Raw genomic sequence first — 24,391 nt, forward strand, 5'->3', positions numbered from 1 at the left:
TGCGTTAGTTACATCTCTATATACGTCAGTCATAATGTGTCAAATACCGCAAATAATGTTGTTTACACTATACTAGTTATTCTGTTTTTACTCACTGTTCTATAAGATACTACTACGTACTACCACAGAATAAATAATAGTACTAGGTATAGAAGACTCACTCTCTAACAAAACGCGTCTGTTATGATCAGCACAGATATGGCCGCTAGGTGGCGACAGGCCACGCGCGGCTTATGGCTAGCCACCAAAATTGGTGTGGAAAGGTATGTACTTTTAGCTACCTGTAGCAAAGCGACGAAATCGCGGAATGATCCACGCCTGGTACTACTAAGTATAGTTGAATTATCGAGAAGATGGAATTGCATTTGTAGTGGTTGTATGCTGATAGTACAAGAAAATAGAAAATACAAATATAGAATGCCTGTAAACAAACAATACTACTACATATGCAATTCCACGCTCTCGATGATTCAACTATACTCAGGCATACCGCGAAAATAAAAAACTAAATTTCGTTATCTCCCTCACTATTGCTCGTAATAAATACCTAACAGTTGAGAGGCGGATAACGTTTTTCGTTGTTGGCGGTAGGCCCTTTAGTGTCTTAGTTTAGTTAGTTTTTGTACATTGCAGATATTTTGTTTTTATTGTAATTTCCACCTGTTTTATGTACCATAAAGTGTTCATATCTGTACATACGAACACTACGCTGGTTAACTCAATATTTTTTCATTTCTCAGGCTCTGAAAGAGGGTCATTGTTGTTATTAACTAAAAGGTGTGCAGAAAATGATACGTTTCCGCACTAGAGTATTTTAGGTTCCAAGTACGATTTTTTTTTACGATAAGCAATTGAAATTTGGGTATAAATGGATTTGTTATACAATTTTCATACTGATATTTGACTCCCCATTCCAAACTACCTCGGCAGAAATGAGTGTCTTTCATCCCTTGGTTAATAAACTACTATAATCTATCCAGAAAACAAAAGCATGGCACTAATCGTTAGTGCTTTTATGAATCCAATACAGAGAAAATCTATATCTAAATATTTGCTGGTGTATAGTTCGAATTAGTCCAGAGGTCCCTTCACTACGTTACTTTTGCTCTTTAAAATATACTATACGGGTCCGGACAGAGTGTGCTCTGTCTGTTTTGTCAAGATCTCAAGATGTCTGGCCGCTTCAAATACCGTGTAGGACTTTTAATCCAAAACACAGTTATAGTTTTACAACCATTCGTGTTCTTTGATCACTAAGTAGCCATTTCAGCTCTAGAGATGTAAATAACTTCCTTTATTTCCATAATAAAGCCCCTTTTATGTGTACTCCGAGAAATCTCAGCTGTATTTCAAGACGATGGTTTCGGGAATGCCATTTATTTAAATTCCTATAAGTCTTTGGGATTTTTCTTATAGGTATTTTCGTTAATGAAAAACGTAATACCAAATTATGATAGATATTTTCTATTAAAGACTAAAACTCATCCAGCCAGCCAATAGTTTTCGTTCGAGACGAAGTTGAAACACTAGATATAACACGTTTAGTTATTTATGAAATTGCGGTTTGTTTGATATTTTTAGATGTATTAGCCCGATTCTGCTGTAACAATTTGTTATGTTTTTGAGCTCATTTGGATACAATCTTAAAAATCCCAAATGAAGTGATAGTCATGTGTGGGATGCGCGCCAATCACCAAGACGATTGTCAAGGTCGTTTTAAAACCATGACAAATAGTATTAGGGGAAACTTTCCTTAATCGTACCTGCGCCTAAAACGTACCCTATCAAGATCTCGAGTTGTGAAACTGCAGTGGCGACGCCAGTGCTACAAAATGAAACTACTAGTTCGCCATGTCTCATCACCCGTACAACAACTCTACGCTGCCCTTCTACATAAAAATATTCAAAAAGTTAGTAATTTTGCTCTTTTCGAGTAATTTTTTAGGTTGATACGTAAGATTTTAAATTCCGTACATGTTGAGATATGTAAATTAGAAGTTTTATGCTTAATTATACACTCTCTTACGGTTTCAAATAATGGACGACAGACGCCAGCCCGGCAGCCATTTTTTTACGCGGCAATATTAAAATCGTTAGTTATCATGTGCCTTATTCGTACTGAACACTTTGTTTTATTTCGTACTTTAGAAGACATGATGCAATGCACATATTGTGAAACCTGCGGGCTCAGCACGGTTCCATTTTTATCGACTATCACTATGCGCGTCCCTTTCGCACTTACATACTTGTTAGAACGTGACAGGCATGGTGACAAGGGATAAAAACGCGACCGTGCTAAGCCGCCTGGATTCACGAACTATGTGCTGGGGTTGACAAAAATACTCATAATTTTATTTGTGATTACTGCAAAGATTACTTATGTCAATTGCTGTGATTATAAGACCGATACTAATTATAAGATCTCATGGTTTGGCATGGAGACAATACGTACGATAGGTACGTAGTACTCTTTATCGCTCGAATACGCAAGTGATAGAGAGGTTAGATAACGAAATTTCGATTTTCTTGTTTCGCGGTACACCCCCAGATTGTGATGGATTGTGGTAGTAGCGCCCCCTAAGCAGAGTTTCGCGTAATATTCCCTATTGTTAAATTGGAATTCACACTGTTTTTATCACCATCGACGATATTAACACTATTTCTAGCCCTGTTCAAAACAAATCGTCATAGCACTGACATATTAACGCCGATGACGGCACCATTGTCATTTGTACGTATGATGACCTTCCTTCCATAGCGAATGACGTAATGGTCACCGATTCCTTGATACAAGTAATTTAGTCATCGGTGACGAAGATATAATAGGAACTATTAAAGATTAATGGTTAATTTAATACTAGTTTACTCTTGCGTGGAATCTGATTTAATCGATATGTTGAGTAGATGATATTTATAGATCTTCTTCATTGATTCAATCGAGAATGGCTTGATTTATTCATTTATACTGCCAATGCAGTTTCAAAAGAGTGAATGTTACATTATATCTGTATTTTCTGATTGGATTTTAGGTATATTTACATAGAATTTGGTCTGGAGTATTGGCTCACCAAAGTATCAAGATACATAAAAGGATTAGTCCCAAAAAATGTTGGCTTGGTGTTAGAGTCAGACCACGACGCTAACACGGCAGCGATTTTGATAGCGTCATAATTTCATAGAAGTTTGACGTTTAAAATAACACTTGCATAATATGTGCCATCAAATCGCTGCCGAGTTAGCTTGGTCTGATACCTCCATTTTGTAGACAGTTAGCCTTTGGGGCCTAGGGCTCCTTCGAGGCGCTGTGACACATTATGATTACGCCACTAAGTATTTAGTAGTATTAGTGTACTAATACTAGGAAAAACGTTGTATAATAGATGCTGTACTACTGTACCGTCATGAGACGTAGTAAGACGAAAAAATCTCATCTGTAGATAAAAACTATCAGTTTTTGCAATTTCAAACTGCAGAAATCGAGACAATGAAAAAGAATAACGACATTATCCAGACTGCACTCTCATTAATCTTTCATCATCCATCATTGAAAAAACTGCAGTTCAGACGGTAACGGAGGAAATTAAAATCTGGGGAAGAAAAAGCAAAGTATTCCTTGGAGGAATAATACGGTTATGTAAATTTACTTCAGGGTATAGTCGGCTTCATTTCCTGGCTGACCAAATAAGACGATATCTATGGAAACTAATATGTTTAGTTAATGGAGTCTAAGGGCCTGTACAGACGGACTGTAATTTTTATGGGAACTGCACGCCGATGTTGCAGTTGGTGTGCAGTTCCCATACAAATTGCAGTCGGGTTGCAGTCCGTCTGTATCGGCTCTAGGACAGAGTGAATAATTTAATGTTGCGATACACTAATTTAATCAATCTTATTATTGCATCTCACATTATATTAAGTGTATTAATATACGTACCTATAACGTATTGAATGATAATATTGATTGATAATCCTACAAAATTAACCTGACCGTAATAATTCCGAAAAAAAAACATACAGCATACCTACTGTATAGATAGACAAGTTCATAAACTTAGATCGTAACTGATTTATGTTTCTAAATCCTATACATCATGAAAAGCGCACACTAGAGCAAGGTCACACACGACCAATAATAAACATGACAAATTAAGTTAAAACCCTATACACACCACAAACTACAAAACGTACTAACTTACCACATTATCAAGGCATTTAACCCTTTTTCTACCGGCTAATTCGCCGCGCCATTGTGCGTCCGTACCACGCGTCCTCGTGGCACCATACGCAAAAAGCAATTTCGGCGATGTAAAGCGTTAAAAAAACAAAGGGAACGGAATAGGTCACGTCCGAGATCGCGATCGCGATGTGTCATTTGTATGGCCTGTCAAGACCAGGCCGTATATCGTTCATGAAAGAGGGTTCGATTAAGGTGAACCAGTGCTGCCGCACTGGTGATCTACAATTTTAGTAGTCATAAGAGCGATAAATTACATAGGCTACGGTAACGGATTAGAGCGAGATCACATTACATCGGTCGCCAAGTTTAAGTATGCAGGGTGGCCCAAAAATACGTTGACAGTTGGTTTTTACTTACACGTCTTTTACAAAATATCATAAAAAAATTACAATCACACAAACAAATACACAAAAAACAAATTACACAAATCGTATTATCTCCAAAATATTCTCATTTGGCTTTGATAGGTACTCAAACGCAAATGTTTGTTAAAATACTTAAAATTATCAATTATCAACAATATGCACAGTAAAAATAACTTTGTCAACGTATTTTTGGGCCATTCTGTAGTGTGAAGTTTGGCGCGACCATACATAGTTACAGTAAAGAGCGCCAAGCCGGTGCAAACTTAGCGTGGTCATATTTTACCACCTGGGAAAAAATATGAGATTTAAGTGAAAATGTGCTAAATGTTCACGGATGTATTTTTTGGCTGCTAAAAGTAAAGAAAAATTTTGCCTGGCATATTTGTGACTGGAAAAGCTGCTAAATTTAGCGCCCAAGTGTTGGTACTGTGTAGGGTAGGACAGCGGGTGCCGTGACGTCACGGCCCCCCTCACCCCCCGGCCTTCGCCTGGGACGTATCGGCCCTCGATTCGAGCTAATTCGATTTGAGTGGCCATGCCATCTTGATCCGTTCCAGTTACGACGAGTTTCCACACTGACGTTGCTGTCCGGCATTGAGAGTGTTAACGCTATTCTAGCAGTTAAAAAAAAAACGACTGGCTGTAGCAGGCGTCCTAAACCTAGTTTGCGTCGAGTCCTCTTAGGGTACTTGGGGTATAGGGATAGGGTAACACGTTAGTTAGTTAGTAGTACGACCAGTGAAACCTGTGTCGAAACGTCGGTAAATAAAGGTAATAAAATAAATAACCCGATAAAATAAATAAGCGATAGACCCGTCTATAAATGTGAGTTAACACGTAAATAATCATTTGGTCAAACGACAGCAGCGAGTGGACTTACATACAAACATACCTAAGATATACTTGAAAAGCCCCGTGTTAAGGAAAATGACATACGTTCAAAAAAAAAACTAGTTTTCATCTGATAAATTGTTTCGCATAAAGAGACGCCAATATGATTTCACAATCTAATAACTTTTATATTATTGAACGTAATTTTCATAGGACGTAAAACAATTTTAGGTATTATAAAAATGTTTTAAAGTCAGATGGATAATCAGAAGTTGGAAACCGTATTAAGCCAGTGCTAAAATAGTTCATACCGAAAATAAATCGAGTGTTATAAAAATAAAACTATTTTCATAGATACTTCCATAACTTTTAATTACTTTGGACGCATTGTACGAGCTACATTCGATTTTATTGGCGTTAATCAATACGCTACCGGCTAGTGTTACCTATTAGTCAGAAAACTGTCTTAACTTCCATACTATACAATTTTCTGCGTAGCCAGATTTTTAGTTTTTACTGCATAAAGACCCGTGCAGACGGGATGCGTGTGCGTAGATGTGCACGACTGCACGTCCACTTGCGCGTTGTAATATGCAGATCCTTATGAGAGACGGCATACCGCTTGCGTGACGTGTGCGTGCACTGCTCCGAAATTTTATCGCACGCGCACGTGGACGTCTACGCACGCACAACAGTGTGCTCTAGCCTTAAGACGGAGACGGTAAAAATCACCTTTACACAGACGTTTGTAACACTTGAGGAAAGGTTGAAATTGGCAAAACGTTTAAAGTTCCGTCATACAGGCGCGTTTTCCGGGCGGGCGTGAGCGTTTTATATGTAAAAGCGGCGCGCCCCGCTCACGCTCGCCCGGAAAACGCGCCTGTGTGACGAAGTCTTTAGTTTTATTCACTTGAGATGGGAATAAAATTGACTTCTAACAGCGAGCCTGTATAGTACGAGTAGCACAGTAACGAAAGCCTTTCACTAGTTTCACTAGACAAGGTATCACACTAGGCCTATAAACCAAATCGAACAGAGTTAATGGATAGGATATCGCACCAAATTTATAGTCGTCCCTTTAATTAAGGTTCTGACAAATTGTTCGTAAATACACTAAATACAGGTGCGTCTGTGTTGTTCCGATCGCATAGAGTTGAACGCTAGACGAATCGCTATCGATTACGAATAGCTGCTATGCGAAGCTCTCATGCCGCTATCGACATGGTGACAAAATGTCGCAAATCATGCCGTGGTATAATACGAATGTGAGTGTTTGTTTACACATGAATCGTTCGAGTACGGGTGCGTGCATGTTGATATGGGCTGACCGTAATTCAATTCTGCTTAATGCTGTTGGCCGAATGTTGCCCAAAAAACCATGTCTGGTGCAGCCGCATAAGTAGGAAGACACGATATCCCTACTCTTATCTACTTCGCCTAAGTGCAAATTACGTATTACGGATCTCTAGGTAGCAGGGGGCCTAGCCAAGGTAACAATGGTTGATAGAAATCGTAAATCTAAACCCAAGAAATGTATGGAAATAGTCACATCACATGACTTTCCATAGTATCTGTCATGCCGATAATTTTTGGAAGAATGGCTCGTTAACGTTCGAGAAGCAATCGGAATACGCGGTCCTACATGGTATCCTACTCAATTAAAATGTTGAAAATACAACCTTGTTACATAGAAAATAGAGTACACGTTCTGCTAGCAGTTAAAGATACGCGGTTGCTTAGTAGCTGTAATGGTCGGCTTGGGACTAGACATAATGAATCGTATAATTTGTGATAAAGAATTTCGAGTGTGATAAGAATGAAAATTAACGAATTTTGTGCTGATTTTAAAGGGATTAATCTAATTACGGCCCTGATTAAAGTCACCATTTTATTCCGAGTATTGTGAGACTTTAAGTAGGATTCGGTACGGATTTAATTAGAATTAACATGTGGTGACAATTTGTGATTTTGAATCACGTTAAGCTAAGCTGATGTGTGCCGTGTTTCGTGTGTCCCTTTTTCTCAACATATCATACAAGTATTATCGTAGTTTTCACTCTATTTTTCACTTTTTGCAGATAATTCTTTTTAATCTATCAGGTGCAATGAAAGCGAGGCTAGAACTCATAAAAAGCGATAAAGGCAAAATGGGTCATCTTGTTCGCTGTGACTGTGAGTATACTTATTTCACTACTTATGTATGAATTATTTAGTCAAAGGTAATTTATATTTTAGTAGATTTGGCAGCGTTCCCTTAACTCAAATTTTAATGCAACTTTGTTAACCAACAAGAACGTTTCCGCTAGATAAAGTCGCTGTACGCAAGGGCCATTTCTCCACGCTTCCATCGCTCGGGGTGACAGGGCATCTATCACGCACAATAGCTCTGCCTGTCAGGCGAATGTGAGCCCTAAAGGCATGTAAAAAGGGCAAGAGTGAAAAAGGGCGAGGGAAAATGTTTTTATTTGTGCAGAGACTTTGGAAGGTTTTTGCGAAATTTATCAGCGAATTTGGGGTTTTGCTTGCAAGGATAATCGGTGATGTTAAATGAGTTGTTTACATAGATTAGCCTGATATCCGTTACTAATTTGTAGCCAATTAAATGGTTTTAATGTCTATAAAACGTAGCAAAGACGAGCGAATAACACCGGTGTAAATGGAACACGAGGTCATTGACACTCATAATATTATTATTCTACTAATTCTTTATAATAAATCCAATAAGTGAAACGGACGTTTAGCTTATCCTCAACGCTTGTGGAAAATGTATTATATTGTTAGACGAATAAGGTTTGTTTCTGTATGGATTAATGCGCCTTGGCTTATTATTTTTTTCACGAACACAAGCGGTAAAGTTCACAGGGTGTACTTTAGGTTCATATCGATCTTGGTTCATTGAACTGGGCTGTTATTTTCACTGCTTATTGCGACGACCCACCGCCCAATTCGAACTTTAAGATACGTCAATTAATAGATCTAGAAACGATATGGATTAGATATGTCAGTGTCTAATGTGACGTTTCTTCAAACAAAAACGTCACTTTTGACACTGATCTAATCAATATCGTTTCTAGATCTATTATTTAACGTATTTTAAAGTTCGTATAGGGCAGCCAGGCGTAAGTTTGGCCGGTGGCAGCGTGGTTCCATTTTTATCGCCTGTCACTATGCCCGTCAGTTTCGCACTTACAAACTTGTTAGAACGTGACATCCATGGTGACAGGTGATAAAAATGCCACCGTGCTATACCGCCGCTGGGGATCGACAAGATTTGTACATTAAGTGGGAGATCATAATGCATTGGTTTACTTTGCGAGTTCTTGTTATGGTACCTAATACTAAATCTTCTTTCTTTTAATAAAGGAATTTTTATTTTTAAAGTTTACTAAAGGACACAGGCCTTTTTATGTAACAGTTGTAAAATAATCTGTATGGACCATTTATTTGGAAATGTACCTTGATGTGGCCACAATAAAAGATTCATAGATGCTTCTTAAGTACATAGTTGATGTTGACTTCGTATGGATTATCAGAGAAACTTATCTATTCCGATATATATACTAGTATTTAAAGCTTGCCTAAGATAGCGTATGTCACGTGTATTGGTGCATATACCTACCTAATATTAGCCGCTTATATTACGAATGTAGAGATATAATCGGGGAAGGAAGAGATTTAAATAATATATTTATTTCAGTATTTCAAATCCACAAAAGTTTAAAAACTGTACCATTTAAAAACCATTGTATAAAATGTAATAACCATTTACCTAAATTAAGATTTGCCAAACATACAAACGTAATCTCATCAATACCTCCGTCAGAAGCACAAAAACATTACTTACACAGATCAATAAACCGTATTCCCTAAGGCTAGGGTTACCAGACGTCAGGAATTTACCTGGCATGTCAGGAATTTTCGCCGTTTCTCAGGAATGCGGCCGGAATACGAAAATGTCAGGATTTTTAGTGATTTAACAGATATTTTTTATTATGTGCCTAGAAAGGTACATTATTCAAATTTACTTAGGTACATAAATCAAAAACAAATCAAATTTAAACAATGTATCAACCATACATAGATATCGCTTATGGCTACATCCTCCTCTCGTCGCCGATATGAGCGTCAGGAAAAAAATTCGCAAATCAGGAATTTTGTCCAGAAATTCCAAATTTGGGTCTGGTAGCCCTACCTAAGGCTATTGTTCTAATTAACCATGTCCCGGGCCATCAAACCGACATAAAACAGGGAGAACAAGGCGGGACCTCATTAAGTAAAGGTGCGTCATAAAAACTCATACTGAATTGTCTTATTACAACTTGATACCATGCTAGATCGAGGTTAGAATACTAACTTGAGACGTGATGATTAGATGCGTTCAGTGGCGGTAGCACGGTCGCATTTTTATCGTTTGTCACCATGCCTCTCACGTTCTAACAAGTATGTAAGTGCGAAAGTGACGGGCACAGTGACAGTCGATAAAAATGGAACCATGCTGCGCCCGCAGGTTTAAAAAAAAACATTCACTGAGGGATCTATGGTATGGGATAGGTATAGGCGAGTAAATGATTGTGTTATTATGATACATTTAAGAGCGGATGTCAGCTTTTGAGATGGGAGTAGGTACGCTTTTCTGTATTCGCAGGGCTTCGGTGGCAGTTTCATAGACACATTATCGATCGCAGCCACACACCCTAAATTACCATATTACAGCCTTGATACCACGCTAGGATCGAGGTATGAATACTAAATTCAGACGTGAAGATAAAATGTGTGCAGATTCATGCATAGATTACCTACATGAAAAATTTCAAAATGATTGCTCTGCATGGGGCCTATTCTTCGATTAGATAATATTATTTGTCCACAAACTGTCAAATCTTATAGGTTTTCATGGTTACTAATCCTCTTCCTTCCTTGCTGTATCCGGCAATGGCGACTCCATCAACAATTCTTATACGGACTATGAAATGCCCTAATGTGGCTCGCAAAATCAAACTTTGTCTTGAAGATGTGGATACTCATAGATTTATAAGGCATAGATTCCTAGTTCGTACACCCCCAGTGAAGCCATTTCAAGTGCGACGTCACGTCACACTCGCATCATCGTATTCGAACGGCCCTCGCAGTACTCAAAGTCAAATCGGTCTGTGTACACCTCCCGTTTAAAAATCAAAAACTACAGGAAAGATGGTTGTTTGTACAGTGAATGGGTGTCACAACACATCATATAATAAAAACAAACCGCTTGATATTACATTTCACGCGTAAGTATCGAGTTTAATGTGATATTTTTACATAATCGTAAATACAAAAATCCAAATTTTCGTCAGCCGCCATTTCTTCTAAATGTTGCCAGTGTAGTGAATATTTTTTCCTCCAAATGGGACATGACGTCTACATTCTAAAATAAATACGCTCCATTAAATTTCATTGTATAATTATAGAAAATTATAATTAAGTTAATTATTTAGGTAAGTATTTACTTTTTTCTTATTTTTATTTTGTGTCATGTTCGTTTCAGTTTTCTGACTGATCTACTTCTGTCTGCGAGATGGAAGGAAAAAAATAGACTAAATCGGAATGACGCAATATGGAAACATTGGAAACGGACTCAACACAGTCGAATATGCTCTGTCCTATTTAAATTTATTCTTATTATTTTATGCACATTTGTTAAATAAATAAAAATAGTAAAAACTTATCAGCTATTTATTTAATCCTTATTTCACAAAGTACAGAAATGCAACAAATCCCTAAATAAACAAAAAGCTTTTGCTACAAAATCGAATCTACACACTTCCAAATTATTAATAACCAAGTGTGATGTTGTTAAAATTCCCCTACTTTGAGAGAAGTAAATGAATACTGGCAACATATTTTGTATATATGTGTGTGTTTGCTGAGCGTAAAACACGAGCGTTCCACGCACACATCGATCGTGTTTCGGCTTCACTTTTGGCAGGTTAGCCGTATGGAGATTATCAGTCTATGCGTTATTAGTTTAAGTGGATACTAATATTAAGTACTGTAACACCAAAAAATGGGCCCATAAGCGATTAATTAGTGACCTTGATTGACGATGACCCCGTACCGTATGCTGCGTACAGCGTCGAAATGTATGAGAAAATATCAAGCAACGCAGCACACGCCGCGGCGTCATTCTGGGCACCAAGGCTATGGAAGTGTAAGAATCAGTCCACACTGACGCGGTGCTTTGGCGACGCAGCGGCAGTGTCATACATTATCAAACGCAAACGCAAGTGTCCAAAGAGACCATTACGAGACTTTTTTTATATTAATGGATTTATTTATATTTTTTATATTAAAAGAAAAAAACCTCCGCAATCCGTGCGTTTGCCGTAACCAATTGAGCTACGGAAGCCTACCAGAAACTCGCGAATTTTTCCATTCCTTCCCTGATGTATACACGCCTTTGGGGTGGCGTATAGCGACATCTAAATAAGGGGGAGGCCTATGTTCAGCAGTGGACGTCTTACGTTACGACGTCGCTAGCAGACGTATCTGCTTGTTTAAAAATTCATAACGAGACTGACTTAAGGTGGCCACTGACGAGCCTTCCAACAGTCCAAATAGAGTCGCTGCAATCCAAAATCGGTCCGTGAATGTCAAAAACGTACAATGTTTAATATTAGGATGCCGTCCATTTGGATGAATCCATTGTAACGGCATCCATTTGGAAGGCTCGTCAGTGGCCTGCTTTAAGTATGAGCAGTTGATCGACATTTTCATTTTGCTATAACATTCAGGGAGTGCAGTCTTGATATCTTCACTAATCACTTTCTGACGAGCGAATCGAAACTAATACCCTCTTAAAATGCTCATTACTAACCTTAAGACGACTCGCGAAAATAATTGTTCCTAGAAACTAATTAAGCCTTGGAATTAACTTTTTCACTTAACTCGTATAAATAACGTGGCAGGATTTTAAAGTTTTACGCAATACCTAAATGTCACACTAATGAGATGAATTCTCAGCAAGCGTTCGTCTGGTACGATCCAGTTTGAGCGTGACTCTGGGCATACATAGTTACTAGCTTCTGCCCGCGTCTTCGTCTGCGTGGAATGATGATGCTGATGATTGATAAAAACTACCCTATGTCCTTTCTCAGGGGCCTCAGGGCCCAAACTATTTCCATACTTCATTTTGTCCAAATTAGGGAGTGCTCCCGGTACCGGTTTTCTATACAAACACAGTACCGGAACCGGGAATTCCCGGTTCTCGCCATACAAACTCAGTACCGGGAGCATTCCCTAGTCCAAATCGGTTCAGCGGTTTAAATGTGAAGAGGTAACAGACCCAGTTGCACCAATCTCTTTTAACAGACCGATTAACGTCAGACAACAGTAAAGTACTAAAGTATGAAATTTCCCATGCAATACAATTTAGCGAACGCTTTAACGGTGACAGACATTTTGGTGCAACTGGCCCTTAGTCTTAATAGCTTGACTTTTATAATGAACGTTCGACTTTTAGACATTAATTTTATCATGGTATAATAAGTTTTCGTAAAAATACTTATGAGCTATTTGAATAATTTATTGCGTTATTATATTTTCATAAGTATATCAGATTCAAGTTAATCAGTCTACTTGGGTAAAAAATAAACTTAAGTAACTTAATTTAAGTACAATGCTTCTTACCGATATAAATTTAAGTAAAGTATAAAAGACTTGTTGTAAAATGAAAACTTTTAACATATCCAAGGGCGAAACGATTAAAGAAAAAGTCAACAATTTCTATTTATAAAGCAACATACGACTTTCTCGACATTAGTATATTTAATTATGCTGGACGAGCGTTCTGAACTAGTAATCATAGGCTATTTTATCTGACAGTATGGAAAACGACTTATCATATGAAAAAATTAATGAATGAAAAATATTTATTTCGAGTAACATGGACTCGTACAGATTTGTTAGTAGACTTACGTTCCTAATGACTAATCATAGACCATTTCATTTACTGCTAATCTCGTAAGAGCTACGGTGTCACAGACAGACAGACACACAGCGGCCAAATTTATGACACCCTCTTTTAGCGACGGGGGTTAAAAATGCAATTAAACAATAAGTCGGTTTCAGAGCTCAAATTTGACTGGACAATCTTTAGCAGATAAGATCCATCAGTTTGCCAATGGTAATTCCACCAGGCCTGTTCTTTGGGGTCGGAATGAAAAGATTCATTAGGCTTGTTTGCGTTGGCAGCCTTTTGCTGGGTTTACGAACGCTCGCAGAAGCTAATTTGGCATTGCTGTTCATTGCTTCTTCATTTAGCTTTGGGTCTTTATAGAGTAAGACGTCTTTGGCTACGTTTAAATAGAAGTAAGTTTAATGAATCGTTTAAATGCCTTGTTTTCAGGCAACGATATCAATAAGGTCAAAAGGTGAACTAAGAAATGATTTATCACGTCTTAAAACTACTCTTATTACTTCCCTATAAAGTAGCGTAAGATAAATGTCCTAAAATAAATCCGATTTGGGATTGGGAGTTCGTTTGAAATGGAACGGCAAAATTGTACTGTTGAAAAATGACAGCGCGACGATACGAATGTTAAATCGATCATCCACTCCGACCAAGTTCGATTTACCTATACGATGATAGATAATGCAATTGTATGCATTATCTATAAAGTAGATAGAACTGGCACGACCTAGATAAGCAACGGCATCGAAGATAGAAACGGCTACCGCGCATCGCCGATGGTGCGATACTGTCCATCGGCTCGGGCCAGTGCCAACTGCAACGCCATTTTGCAATGTATTTAAATAGAAATTTAGCTTTACACACTCTTGTAAATTAGATAATTAGGCTAGCTAATACACTTTGCAAATCGTTGCGGATATATTTACACAAACGGTTTGCTCGAATACTCAACTAAACTGGTTGTTTTGCCAGTCGACGCATTCGTTTGAGGATTAGGTGACATTTTGTCGCATAAAAGCGAAGTCAACTTGACTAATCACTAACAGCATACACAAATGTATACTTAAGAGTCGAGCCTGATAAAAATTTGGAGATACCAGAGTTTACCAGGATTAATAAGACTTATGCACGACACGAGGACATCAGACAAATATCCGTCATCAGGCTAGACGGAGATAAAATCCGGCGACGTATTCGTTGCTCCGGAGACGACAATAGGCACGTACGATGCCGTTATTTTGTACAGCGTATGTAAGTTACGATCGAGGATACTTAGGTCGTTTTACAGTCCGGATAAGACATTACGCAGCTGAATTTGAAAAGAGATTATCTATATTTGTATCCGTGTAGGCATGAGACGTTTTTAAGTTGGGCCGGTAGAAGTATGCCGGACGGATACATCCCGAGGGGATAAACCTCCGTCAGTCCCCGTCGATTGCGGTTACCTTATCCGTCCAACAAAAACGTGAAAACGTACACAGAAACTCTTCTTCGGATTAGATGGTACATCGACTTGAACCCGAAATAAATTTACAGGAATGACTCGTTAATTCTTTAATCGGCCATGGGTTTAGATTTACAAAATAGCGGTAGAAAGTTTGGTTAGCTTGGAAAAAAGGTTTTGGAGAATCTGACGGTGGATAATTTTAAGGAAAGACATTTGGAAACATCAGTGATATCCTTGTGTAAAAGATTTACTCATTTATTAAGTTTCTAAACTGTTACAATAGCCATAACGCATTTTACTGATACATCATTTGAAAAGCCTTCAAATTTGACAGGTTTAGGTCAAGGGGAGTGTATTTTTTATGCATCGTGAGAACTTGCAGCAATTACGTCACGAATATCGACCTAGTGCAATAAAGTTATATCTAACATGAATTTACTACAATGTTGCTCCTATTCGTATACTAGTATTAAACGTCAGAAGTGTGCTGCTCTTTAAATTTGTAATGTCATGAGAACAGAGACAGGTGACACCAACGGGGAATTGCATCGGGAAATGTTCCTTGCACTTCTTTGTTTATAGCAAATTACACGTACAAGTGCAAGGGACATGGAGTCATGGCCACGTAAGTATATGTAGGTCAACAATACACAAGTGTTCAATACTTTCTTATTACTATCCATCTGGTAATTGGTGAAGGCAATGAACTTCACAACCGTAAATAACTGAAATTAAATAATTAAGTCCAGTAAAGTATAATTTATGAATATGTTAACAGTTTTACTTTGTACGCAAATCAATATTGTGAGGGACATAATGTTGGATTAGAATTCTAATCGAGTTTCAAAGCAGCAGAACATACAATGGGAAATAGCGATCGTGAATAAATTACATCAAATATTAATTTAGAACATTACTGTAGACGGACAATGAACTAATGTCATCCACTGGATTGGGTTATTATGAGCATGAACATATTGATCATAAATCATAAACAGAACATCACATACAACGATCTATAGTGCTTAAGGAATATAATGTGCACGACAAATCAAATAAGATAAAGGACGATGATGCAAAAGATAATGTAACAAGTACGCAAACAAAGACAGTAGGACAAGATTTATTTACACTCCTTCGCCTTCACAAAGGTCGGTGCTGTTTCAATAAATCTCATTTCCACTCTCACAATGAGACAACGGTGACAAGTTTATAGTGTTATTTTTGACAGGAAAGAGCGAGGCCGCGTCGAGGTGACACATTGTTTGAACATGTCAAATTTGATGAAGCGTAGAATATAATGAAAACATTCACTTCTCATTCGTTCGTCTTTATGGATGTGTGTAGGAACAAGTAAACGATGGCGTATATCGATTGACATAAAGCAATTCAAAGGCGCTATTTTAGTTTCGATCAATATTTCAGGCTTAATTATCGACAGTGTTTTGAAATTCAGTGACGACATAAAGACCACGTTCGAAGGGTTATCAATGTACAATCAATTTAAATGTTAAATCCATTATAAAACACTGTTTGGTAAGACTTTGTGACGATAAGGATCTTTTTGAATTTATAGAACAACTCTAAAAATGAGCATTCGGTTTTATTTTATACTGTATCTTACAAAAACGTTATTGGATATCGTAAAATTATTGGATTTATTGGCAATAACAGTGTTGTATCTGTCCGTGGGTAAGACATTACATTTTAATGATTCCACAGGTTTTAGTGGGTTCAGCGGTTCGTAGGGATCGTTAAAGACGGAAGATTATTTTCGTATTCAACTGTTGTAATTCTAATTACAATTTGAGGAAAATTACTCAGGCTTCGAGTAGGCGTTAAAGCGTTGGTAGAGTCAATCATGATTTCGAGTTCCATGAAAAGATTTCGGGTGACTTTGATATGTTTTGTCTACGCTATTTCGAGAAAAATATCGAAGGACTTCTGAAGAATAAACCGTTCTTAGATGAAACAAATCCTTGTTTAATGTTTGTCTCAATTTATAGCTATGACTACCACCATCAAGAATAATGACCGAAAGTACGTTGTCATATCTCCTAGACAGAAAATATCAAGTACTAAGTACCTCAGATTTATGCAAACAGGACATCTTTTCGTCATATTTGTCTCCAGTCATTCGATAAATTGTGTTTGGTTAGTGTCAACTTCATCATAACTCTTATGGTTTCTACTCGTTTATATCCTCACTATCCTTAATATCATGGTCGAACTACAATGAATCGATTGAATGATTGGCATGTGGTATGTTTACGTCAAAATGCACTTATTCATGAAAGGACACGTCTTACACAATAATAGAAAACCAGATTGGCTGTTTTGATCTGTTAGGGCCCTACTTCTTCCTCAGGTATAAAGTTATTGAAGACTTACCATCTGTGGGCGAGGTGTACAGCTTCTTGCACAACTCCTGCGGACCGCCGAGCGCGTTGATCTTGGCCAGGCCCTCGGCGCCGCGCGTTTCCATCAGCTCGCGCAGCTGCCGAAGGCTGACGCCGTACTGCGCCGGCCGCCCTTCGACCGTCGCCATGGTGCCGGGCTTGCGGCCGCCGCCCGCACCAAGCCCGACAACCCTCTAGCTCTGCAACAATGACAGGAAATGTTAACGTCATCCTGGAAAACATTATGATCAACGTTTTGGCATTCTATTGATATACTTGCTCTTCTAAAGTGAAAGGCGATGAAAGAAAGTCCATAGAATTTTATGTTATAGAATCTAAAAGAAACCTTGACCTAACAGTAGCCATGGCTAAAGATCGACTGATCTTTAAAACTGGCTTCACCACTGTATCAAAGAATCGTTCATAGTTCCACACCGCAACACTTATAACTTTAAGACCACAATAACAATACTAAACGACGAATTCAAATATGAAGACAAAAACAGCCTTAAGTTGTCTTGCAGAGGACGTTACGTAGTTTATTGGCCATAAAGTTATCCCGCGCCTCAGTGCACCGCCATGCATAATTTACGCGGGGCGCGAGTAAACGCTTTATTGCGAAAACATAGTGTTATGTGTATCGGAAATATGTTTTTACGGAGGGTAGTTTGGGATACAAACCGCATAAGTAGGTTACCGTTTATTGACTTGTGTAACCAAACAATACAGACGTTTAAAAATACGTTATAAGTTATCAAAAGTTCTATAGTAGAGACGTTGACCAACCGTCGGCTTTTCTCTGTCAAATCCAACCTTTAGACAGTTTTTGAAAGGTTTCGGAACTTTCGGAGACATTTGGACAAATAAAAGTTTATCATAGTATATGCGTACATCAGTTTTTTTCCCAATTCAAGCAAAATGGTTGTCGTATACCAAAAAGTTACAGTTAACGAAAAATATGAACGAGGCTTATCTCGAAATACATTGAGGTAATTACACCTTCGTGTCAACATGTTGTTTGGCAGTTGGCCGGTGTAATTAAAACATTCATAATTGTCAGTTCCGTTTTAATTATTGTCCTTACGTTAAATAATAATTTGTTCTTTGGTAACTTTTAACCCACCAATTTCAAACCATGAACGTATATTTATCAATTTACCGCCCCGCGGCACTCAAAAAGAGGTCTTTGCCCGTCGTTGCTGATTATTATCAGATGCTGGATAGAATCGAGATGACTAAGTGTTGCTGACGTGCCAGCAAATCCAAATAGGTCGATGAGGTCGAAGTGGAAAATGAAATATTCAGAAAACACAAGAAATGCCAGAAAATAGGGACACTAGGCGTAGCAGACAATCAGGAATATTTTTTAATTAAATCAAATTGGGGTATAGTCTCATCAATTCTTACCCATAAAGACTGCTAAAGCCAGTAGCAAAGCTATGAATTTGCTAGATAATCCAACAGTTAGATTCGCAGGTGTGGCGAAGATACTAAAAACACGCGATTCGATCGTTCATCACAACTAACTAAAACCATTTCTGCGGTTAGCGACGAGCAAGAAGCCTGTGCTTTAATCCAATGTTATAAGGTTTAGAATCACCTGCTCTCAGCAAGACTTGTCGCAGATAGATGACCTCCAGATATAATAAGCTTTGTTTCTTTTATAGACGCTCATCGCGTCTACAATGATTTGTGGGTGGTTTCAGATAACGTTTTAGGATTATAAACGTGTTGCTGTGTATAAATTCCAATGTTCTTCATTCACTTAACCAAATTGGTCTGTATTTTGTCTGTAGATATATCTCGAGCTGTGATTAACACAGATTAAAAATATTGAGCTTTTATTGAATCCCCACGTTAACATAACAAAAAGTGTTGTTAAATACCAAATGAAATTCCAGGCACGAACACGGCAAGCGCATAAGAGACAAATTTAAACTGTCAGCCACCGCCTATCGACCGCTTTCAACCCGTACTAAAATAACGCGGATATGCCAAAGCTGGCATAATCGCGGTATTGTTATTTAAAGTAATCTCTTTCATTCAACAGTCCATTCATTAACGAGCCACCGTAGCAATGAAGCGGTTCAAATTCAATTCAACAGTAGGTGTTACATACTACATTAAACAAAAGAATGCAAATACAAATCGTGCGCTCCGAAAACCGACGAATTAGCACCAGTCTAAAAGGCCGGCATTGTTTAACATCTAAAATCCAAGGTAACCACAGCCTCCTTTGCTTTTAGTCCATTAATCAATCTAAAACAACGCATAGACGCCTAAACTCTCACTGAAAAGTCCATGCCAAAATGATTATTATTTACAGGTGTTAAAGGTGGTTGTGGGACGTCGTGTGCTGTGTAGCAGCACGCGTATTTATGTCTCATCTATTAATCCTGTTCACAGAGTCCGATTAGAGGCACTTTCAATCAAGATTGTTTGCGGCCGTGTGCCAAGTTTGCAGTGAATTGCGACGTCTGACCCACTTGTGGGCACGAATGACGCTGGGGTTTGTACTAATTACTGTGACGTCAATGCTGAAAGGCTTTCTAATGAAAATTAAAGCAAAAGGGTAACGAGTTTAATTTGCTTGTTAAACTATTATTAAGATATATAAAGAAATACCGCGTACATTAAACATTACAACAAATATGTAAACAGATAAGAAGAGTAGTAATAAATTGAAAAATCTCAAAGAAGAAAATGAAAAGATTGGATCTATTCAAAGTTTCTTTCAACTTTCATGTACCATCTATGATTTATACCCAATCAGGTCTTTTAAATAAATCAAGATAGTCCACAAAGATCGACCTAATTGCCGTCCGTTCAACGGCACTCAACCCGGATGGCGTTGGCAACAGCAGCAGGGGGTTAACCCACTCCTCAGCAAGGGTTAATAGCGGACACGTACTTGAGATATTGTCTTGGAATTAAAAAGTGGACGCGTATCTATGGTAAGTTGCCAAACGATTTGATTTACAACTCGGGGTTGTTTTTCGGAATTTTGAATGACCTAGTTTTAGTTGGCTAAAGACAACTTTAAGGTTTTAAGTGTTTTAAGAAGAAAGAAACTGTGAGATCGTACTGTGACCTAAGTTTTTAGGGTTCCGTACCCAAAGGGTAAAACGGGACCCTATTACTAAGACTTCGCTGTCCGTCCGTCCGTCCGTCTGTCTGTCACCAGGCTGTATCTCACGAACCGTGATAGCTAGACAGTTGAAATTTTCACAGATGATGTATTTCTGTTGCCGCTATAACAACAAATACTAAAAACAGAATAAAATAAAGATTTAAGTGGGGCTCCCATACAACAAACGTGATTTTTGACCAAAGTAAAGCAACGTCGGGCGTGGTCAGTACTTGGATGGGTGACCGTTTTTTTTTGCATGTTTTTTCCGTTTTTTTTTGCATTATGGTACGGAACCCTTCGTGCGCGAGTCCGAATCGCACTTGCCCGTTTTTTTTTATGTTGCATTTGAAAGACGGGCTTAATAGGTATTAAAATGTCAAAATCAAAATGGTCCTAAGTGGCTTCGAGAAAAGATAATTTGGCTATGACTTTGTTTTTATTAATTATTCATTATTTATTTTAGATAATTTTTATCCATTGAATTGTTAGTTTGGGTTATGACTACCTTAGTTACTTAACTACTACTACACTTTTTACTTTTTGCTCGACTTGACGATTTTTGTTCGATGACCTCTTAAAAACCATCTTATTTTTAAACCTTGACTCTTATATCCTCTTTTGCAATACCGGTACTGAAAACTGATCGTCAATCAACCTAATCCTATCGACAAGCGTAGAACCCTTTCATTATCACAATGTCTTACACGGGATGTAGCCAGCATACACGAAACAGATGTTAATCAATCATCGTAGTCAGCCCACACCCAAGACCTCTTCATTTTCACACCCATCCGCCCAATCCGAGTTTTTCTGTTAACTCTATCCAACGGACAAGATTATATAATCTTCGAAAGGGGTCAGTGGGATCCTAAAATTATTGGAGTAATGTATTTAGAACTGTCTATGTGGAATAATATCCTTCATTCACCATGAAGAGAAAAAAAGTTGACATCAGCTTGTCATACATTTCGGATATCGTTGTGTTACTGCAGTTCACTATAAAGTCTATAAATATTAAACTAGCAAGCGACCATATTCTGAAGGAAGAAAAGAAACCGCACTACGAAATGTCTCAAAAAGGGTAATTATTTTCAGCCGACCTCGGAGAAAAGTAGGCTTTTAGTGTTTCTCGTAGTCTTGTGACTTTGTAACTTTTTAATTGTAAACAGAAACTTACTGCAGCTACAATATTTATCTTCTCTGTTGCACGAAAATAAGTCGGGGGAGATTTATATTGTTATCTGCTTGAAAGCTTTGCTTCAAGTTTGAATTAAGGTTAAACATATTTATGCTTTTATAAATATGCTTTCCGATAAACATAGATATCTTACTTACATAGAATACTTAACTTTACAGTCTGCAATATAGAAATAGACGAATTATAACTTACAAAGGTCTATTTTAAGTGCTGCGCCGTAAATAATATTGTGCTTGACATTTACTAGATCTATTTCTATTTCAGTTTCTAGTAAAATTGTATTGCTGTTTTCTATCTCTTCTACAAATCACAGAAATCTCTACTTTTTCATCTCAATCCCTGTCATGTCCCATTTAAAGCACGCATTTATCTTAATTACTTTAGCTGTTAGAAAGAAACGCACTTTACGAGGTACTTAACCCTCTCAGCGCCCGTTTGTGTCCAGAGATTCATGCTGCGATGATTACTCATCGAGGTAATGGCTGCGTCAGCACATTCTAGGCATTATGATGGAACAATGGGACGCCCGTTTGTCGGTTATGTATATCAAACATGACAATAGCCGAAAAATATAACCAAATATTATTACAGTGAATATTACCATATCCTAAAAATAATGTCATTCCTTCCTTTCATTTAATTTATTTTCATTGTAATCAATACAGTTTCAATAATAGCAATGTCATTATTACTGACAGTACCTGAACCTCAAATACAATATAACCCGTGAAAAGACGGTGGTAAAAGATTAGACACAAATGTATTTCGAGATGAAGATACGCATAGAATAAATCAGATTTATTTGAAAGTGTCTGAAGGAAGTAAATTAGAAGAAACATGAATTATCTTAGCAGCAAATATAGGAATTTAATTCAATTCCTGAATTAACTCGAGAATTCACGATAATCAATGATAAGATATACTGAACAGCGATGCTTTATCTCGAGTTTGTTGCAGCTGAAATTCTCAAAGCAAACAAGTGCATTTCTCCTAATATCTGCTCGATAAAGTTGGAATTCCCGAGAGTGCGAAGCTCCGTTGGTTTTTTTTATCAATGTTCTTATTACTAGAGTATTAAAGTCTAAATTCCTGGTGCATTTCTCTAAATTCGAGCCGGTGGAGCGTTCAAAAGGCGCGTTACAATCAACTGCAGCACCAGTATCTCGAAGCGTTCCTTTAAGAGGTAAAGACAGTTTGGATTTACTGCCAACGTTGTTTGTTGGTCTTATTGGAGATTTCTTAAGAAATTCCTTTCCATAAGAGTATTCGAATGGTAAAGTTAAATTCAGCCGTTTCGGGATTTGAATATTAATGCGAAATCTATCTTCTCTACTTGATACATAAATTATTTTCGTTCTTAAGAATTTGAAGTTATGTTTGTAATATTTTGTACCACAAGCAACAAAAATTTATTTGCTATAATAAGCGCATACTTGTAGATACTTATAAATATGTAGGTAATATTTGGGTTGATCAGTTATCAGCCTGGGAAATTCTTAGTTTACGTGCGTTGCATATCATCCCACTTCTTCGAAAACCGAGCACGCAAGGTGCCAAATTTTTTCCCCACTGAACCTAATGGAAATGTCTATCATAATGTCAGTCCGCTCATTTCAGTAGCCCCCCTACTATGTCACGTCGCGACGTTAGCGATCTTTATCGCCGGGGCCAGGAGCAAACATGACGAGTGCAGCATGCTAATGAAGTTAGGTGAAAACGGTAATGATGTGCTATAACTATAATGTTATAGGGTTTTGCTTTAAAGCTGACAACAGAATTGTAGGTACTATAGTATTTTCCAAACTCGATGAGTAGGATGACAGCTGTCATTTCAATACAATTTTGTGAATTTTGCGAGATTTGGTGTTTTTAGGTTATAAATTATATAGAGATGACACCTGTCATCCTACCCATCGAGTTTGAAAAATATTATAACCCTTCAACTTCCAATATTTTAGAGCTTCATTAAAGGAAAATTGTGATTTCAATAAATAAACTGCAAGCAGGTTGTTACAGTTCTGCTATTTATTTTTCGCAAATAAAAAGCCACATTCTAACCAGTCTGCAAGTAACTGCCATATTTTACAAAGTTATAAATAGTTAAACTGAGTCAAAACATAACGTACAGAGTCATATACAACGTTAGAATCTATTGATAACTAAGTAACATATATGTAGACTACGTTCTATATAAGCTACGGCCAGGTTTTATGTAGCACGCTGCACGTTGCTCGACGCGAACGAGCCTTAATGCTCCCCACGTAGTGCCCCCAACACTTTATCATGAGATATGTACGTGGCTGAGGTATAAACTTTTACAGTTTTCTAATGCATGCGGGGTTATATGTAGTCAGAATTCTGAAGATTTATATGGAAGATGTCAAGAAAGCGGACTAACGTTATAGAGATCACGTTGAGACTATAAATGATAGTAAAGATTTCTCAACGACAGCAACAGACACTGACAAAAATAATAATAAGATACCAAAATAAACAGTTCAAGAGCTGGCTGGTATCATTAATAAAATTGAAAACGTTAAAACTTCTAACGAGCCGCTACGCTTTTAGAGTACAGTTATTGTTAGAACTAGTAATGGAAACCACAAATGCAATTATAGCACCGCTAACTTTGCAAAAATGTATAAAAGTTCCTCCGAGTGGGTTATAAAAAGACGAAGAAATTTAAACGGTGGCTTAATATTAAAGGGCACGAGCGAGCTAGTTGAGATTCATGGCGCAGTCGACTTCCGAATTATGTGCAAGGCGACCTGGGAGGCTCATTGGAAATGCATTCGTCTTCAGCCATACGTAATTATGTCTACAGATTTATATCCTG

General features: G+C 37.7%; 1 protein-coding gene across 14 annotated transcripts in view; it reads right to left on the bottom strand.

Annotated features, from left to right (window-relative positions):
* LOC134801450 (plasma membrane calcium-transporting ATPase 2) overlaps nt 1-24,391 on the bottom strand; it is a 275,898-nt gene that overhangs the window by 102,426 nt on the left and 149,081 nt on the right. For all 14 annotated transcript variants that reach the window (XR_010145671.1, XM_063774030.1, XM_063774021.1 and 11 more), the window contains one exon: nt 17,220-17,427. Coding sequence is in view for 13 of the 14 variants with exons in the window: in XM_063774030.1 (XP_063630100.1) it covers nt 17,220-17,376 (157 nt within the window). In the remaining variant the exon portion in view is untranslated. The remainder of the gene's footprint in view (nt 1-17,219; nt 17,428-24,391) is intronic.

The sequence above is a fragment of the Cydia splendana genome, chromosome 22 (genome assembly GCF_910591565.1).
Source record: "Cydia splendana chromosome 22, ilCydSple1.2, whole genome shotgun sequence".
NCBI classification, from domain to species: Eukaryota; Metazoa; Arthropoda; class Insecta; order Lepidoptera; family Tortricidae; genus Cydia; species Cydia splendana.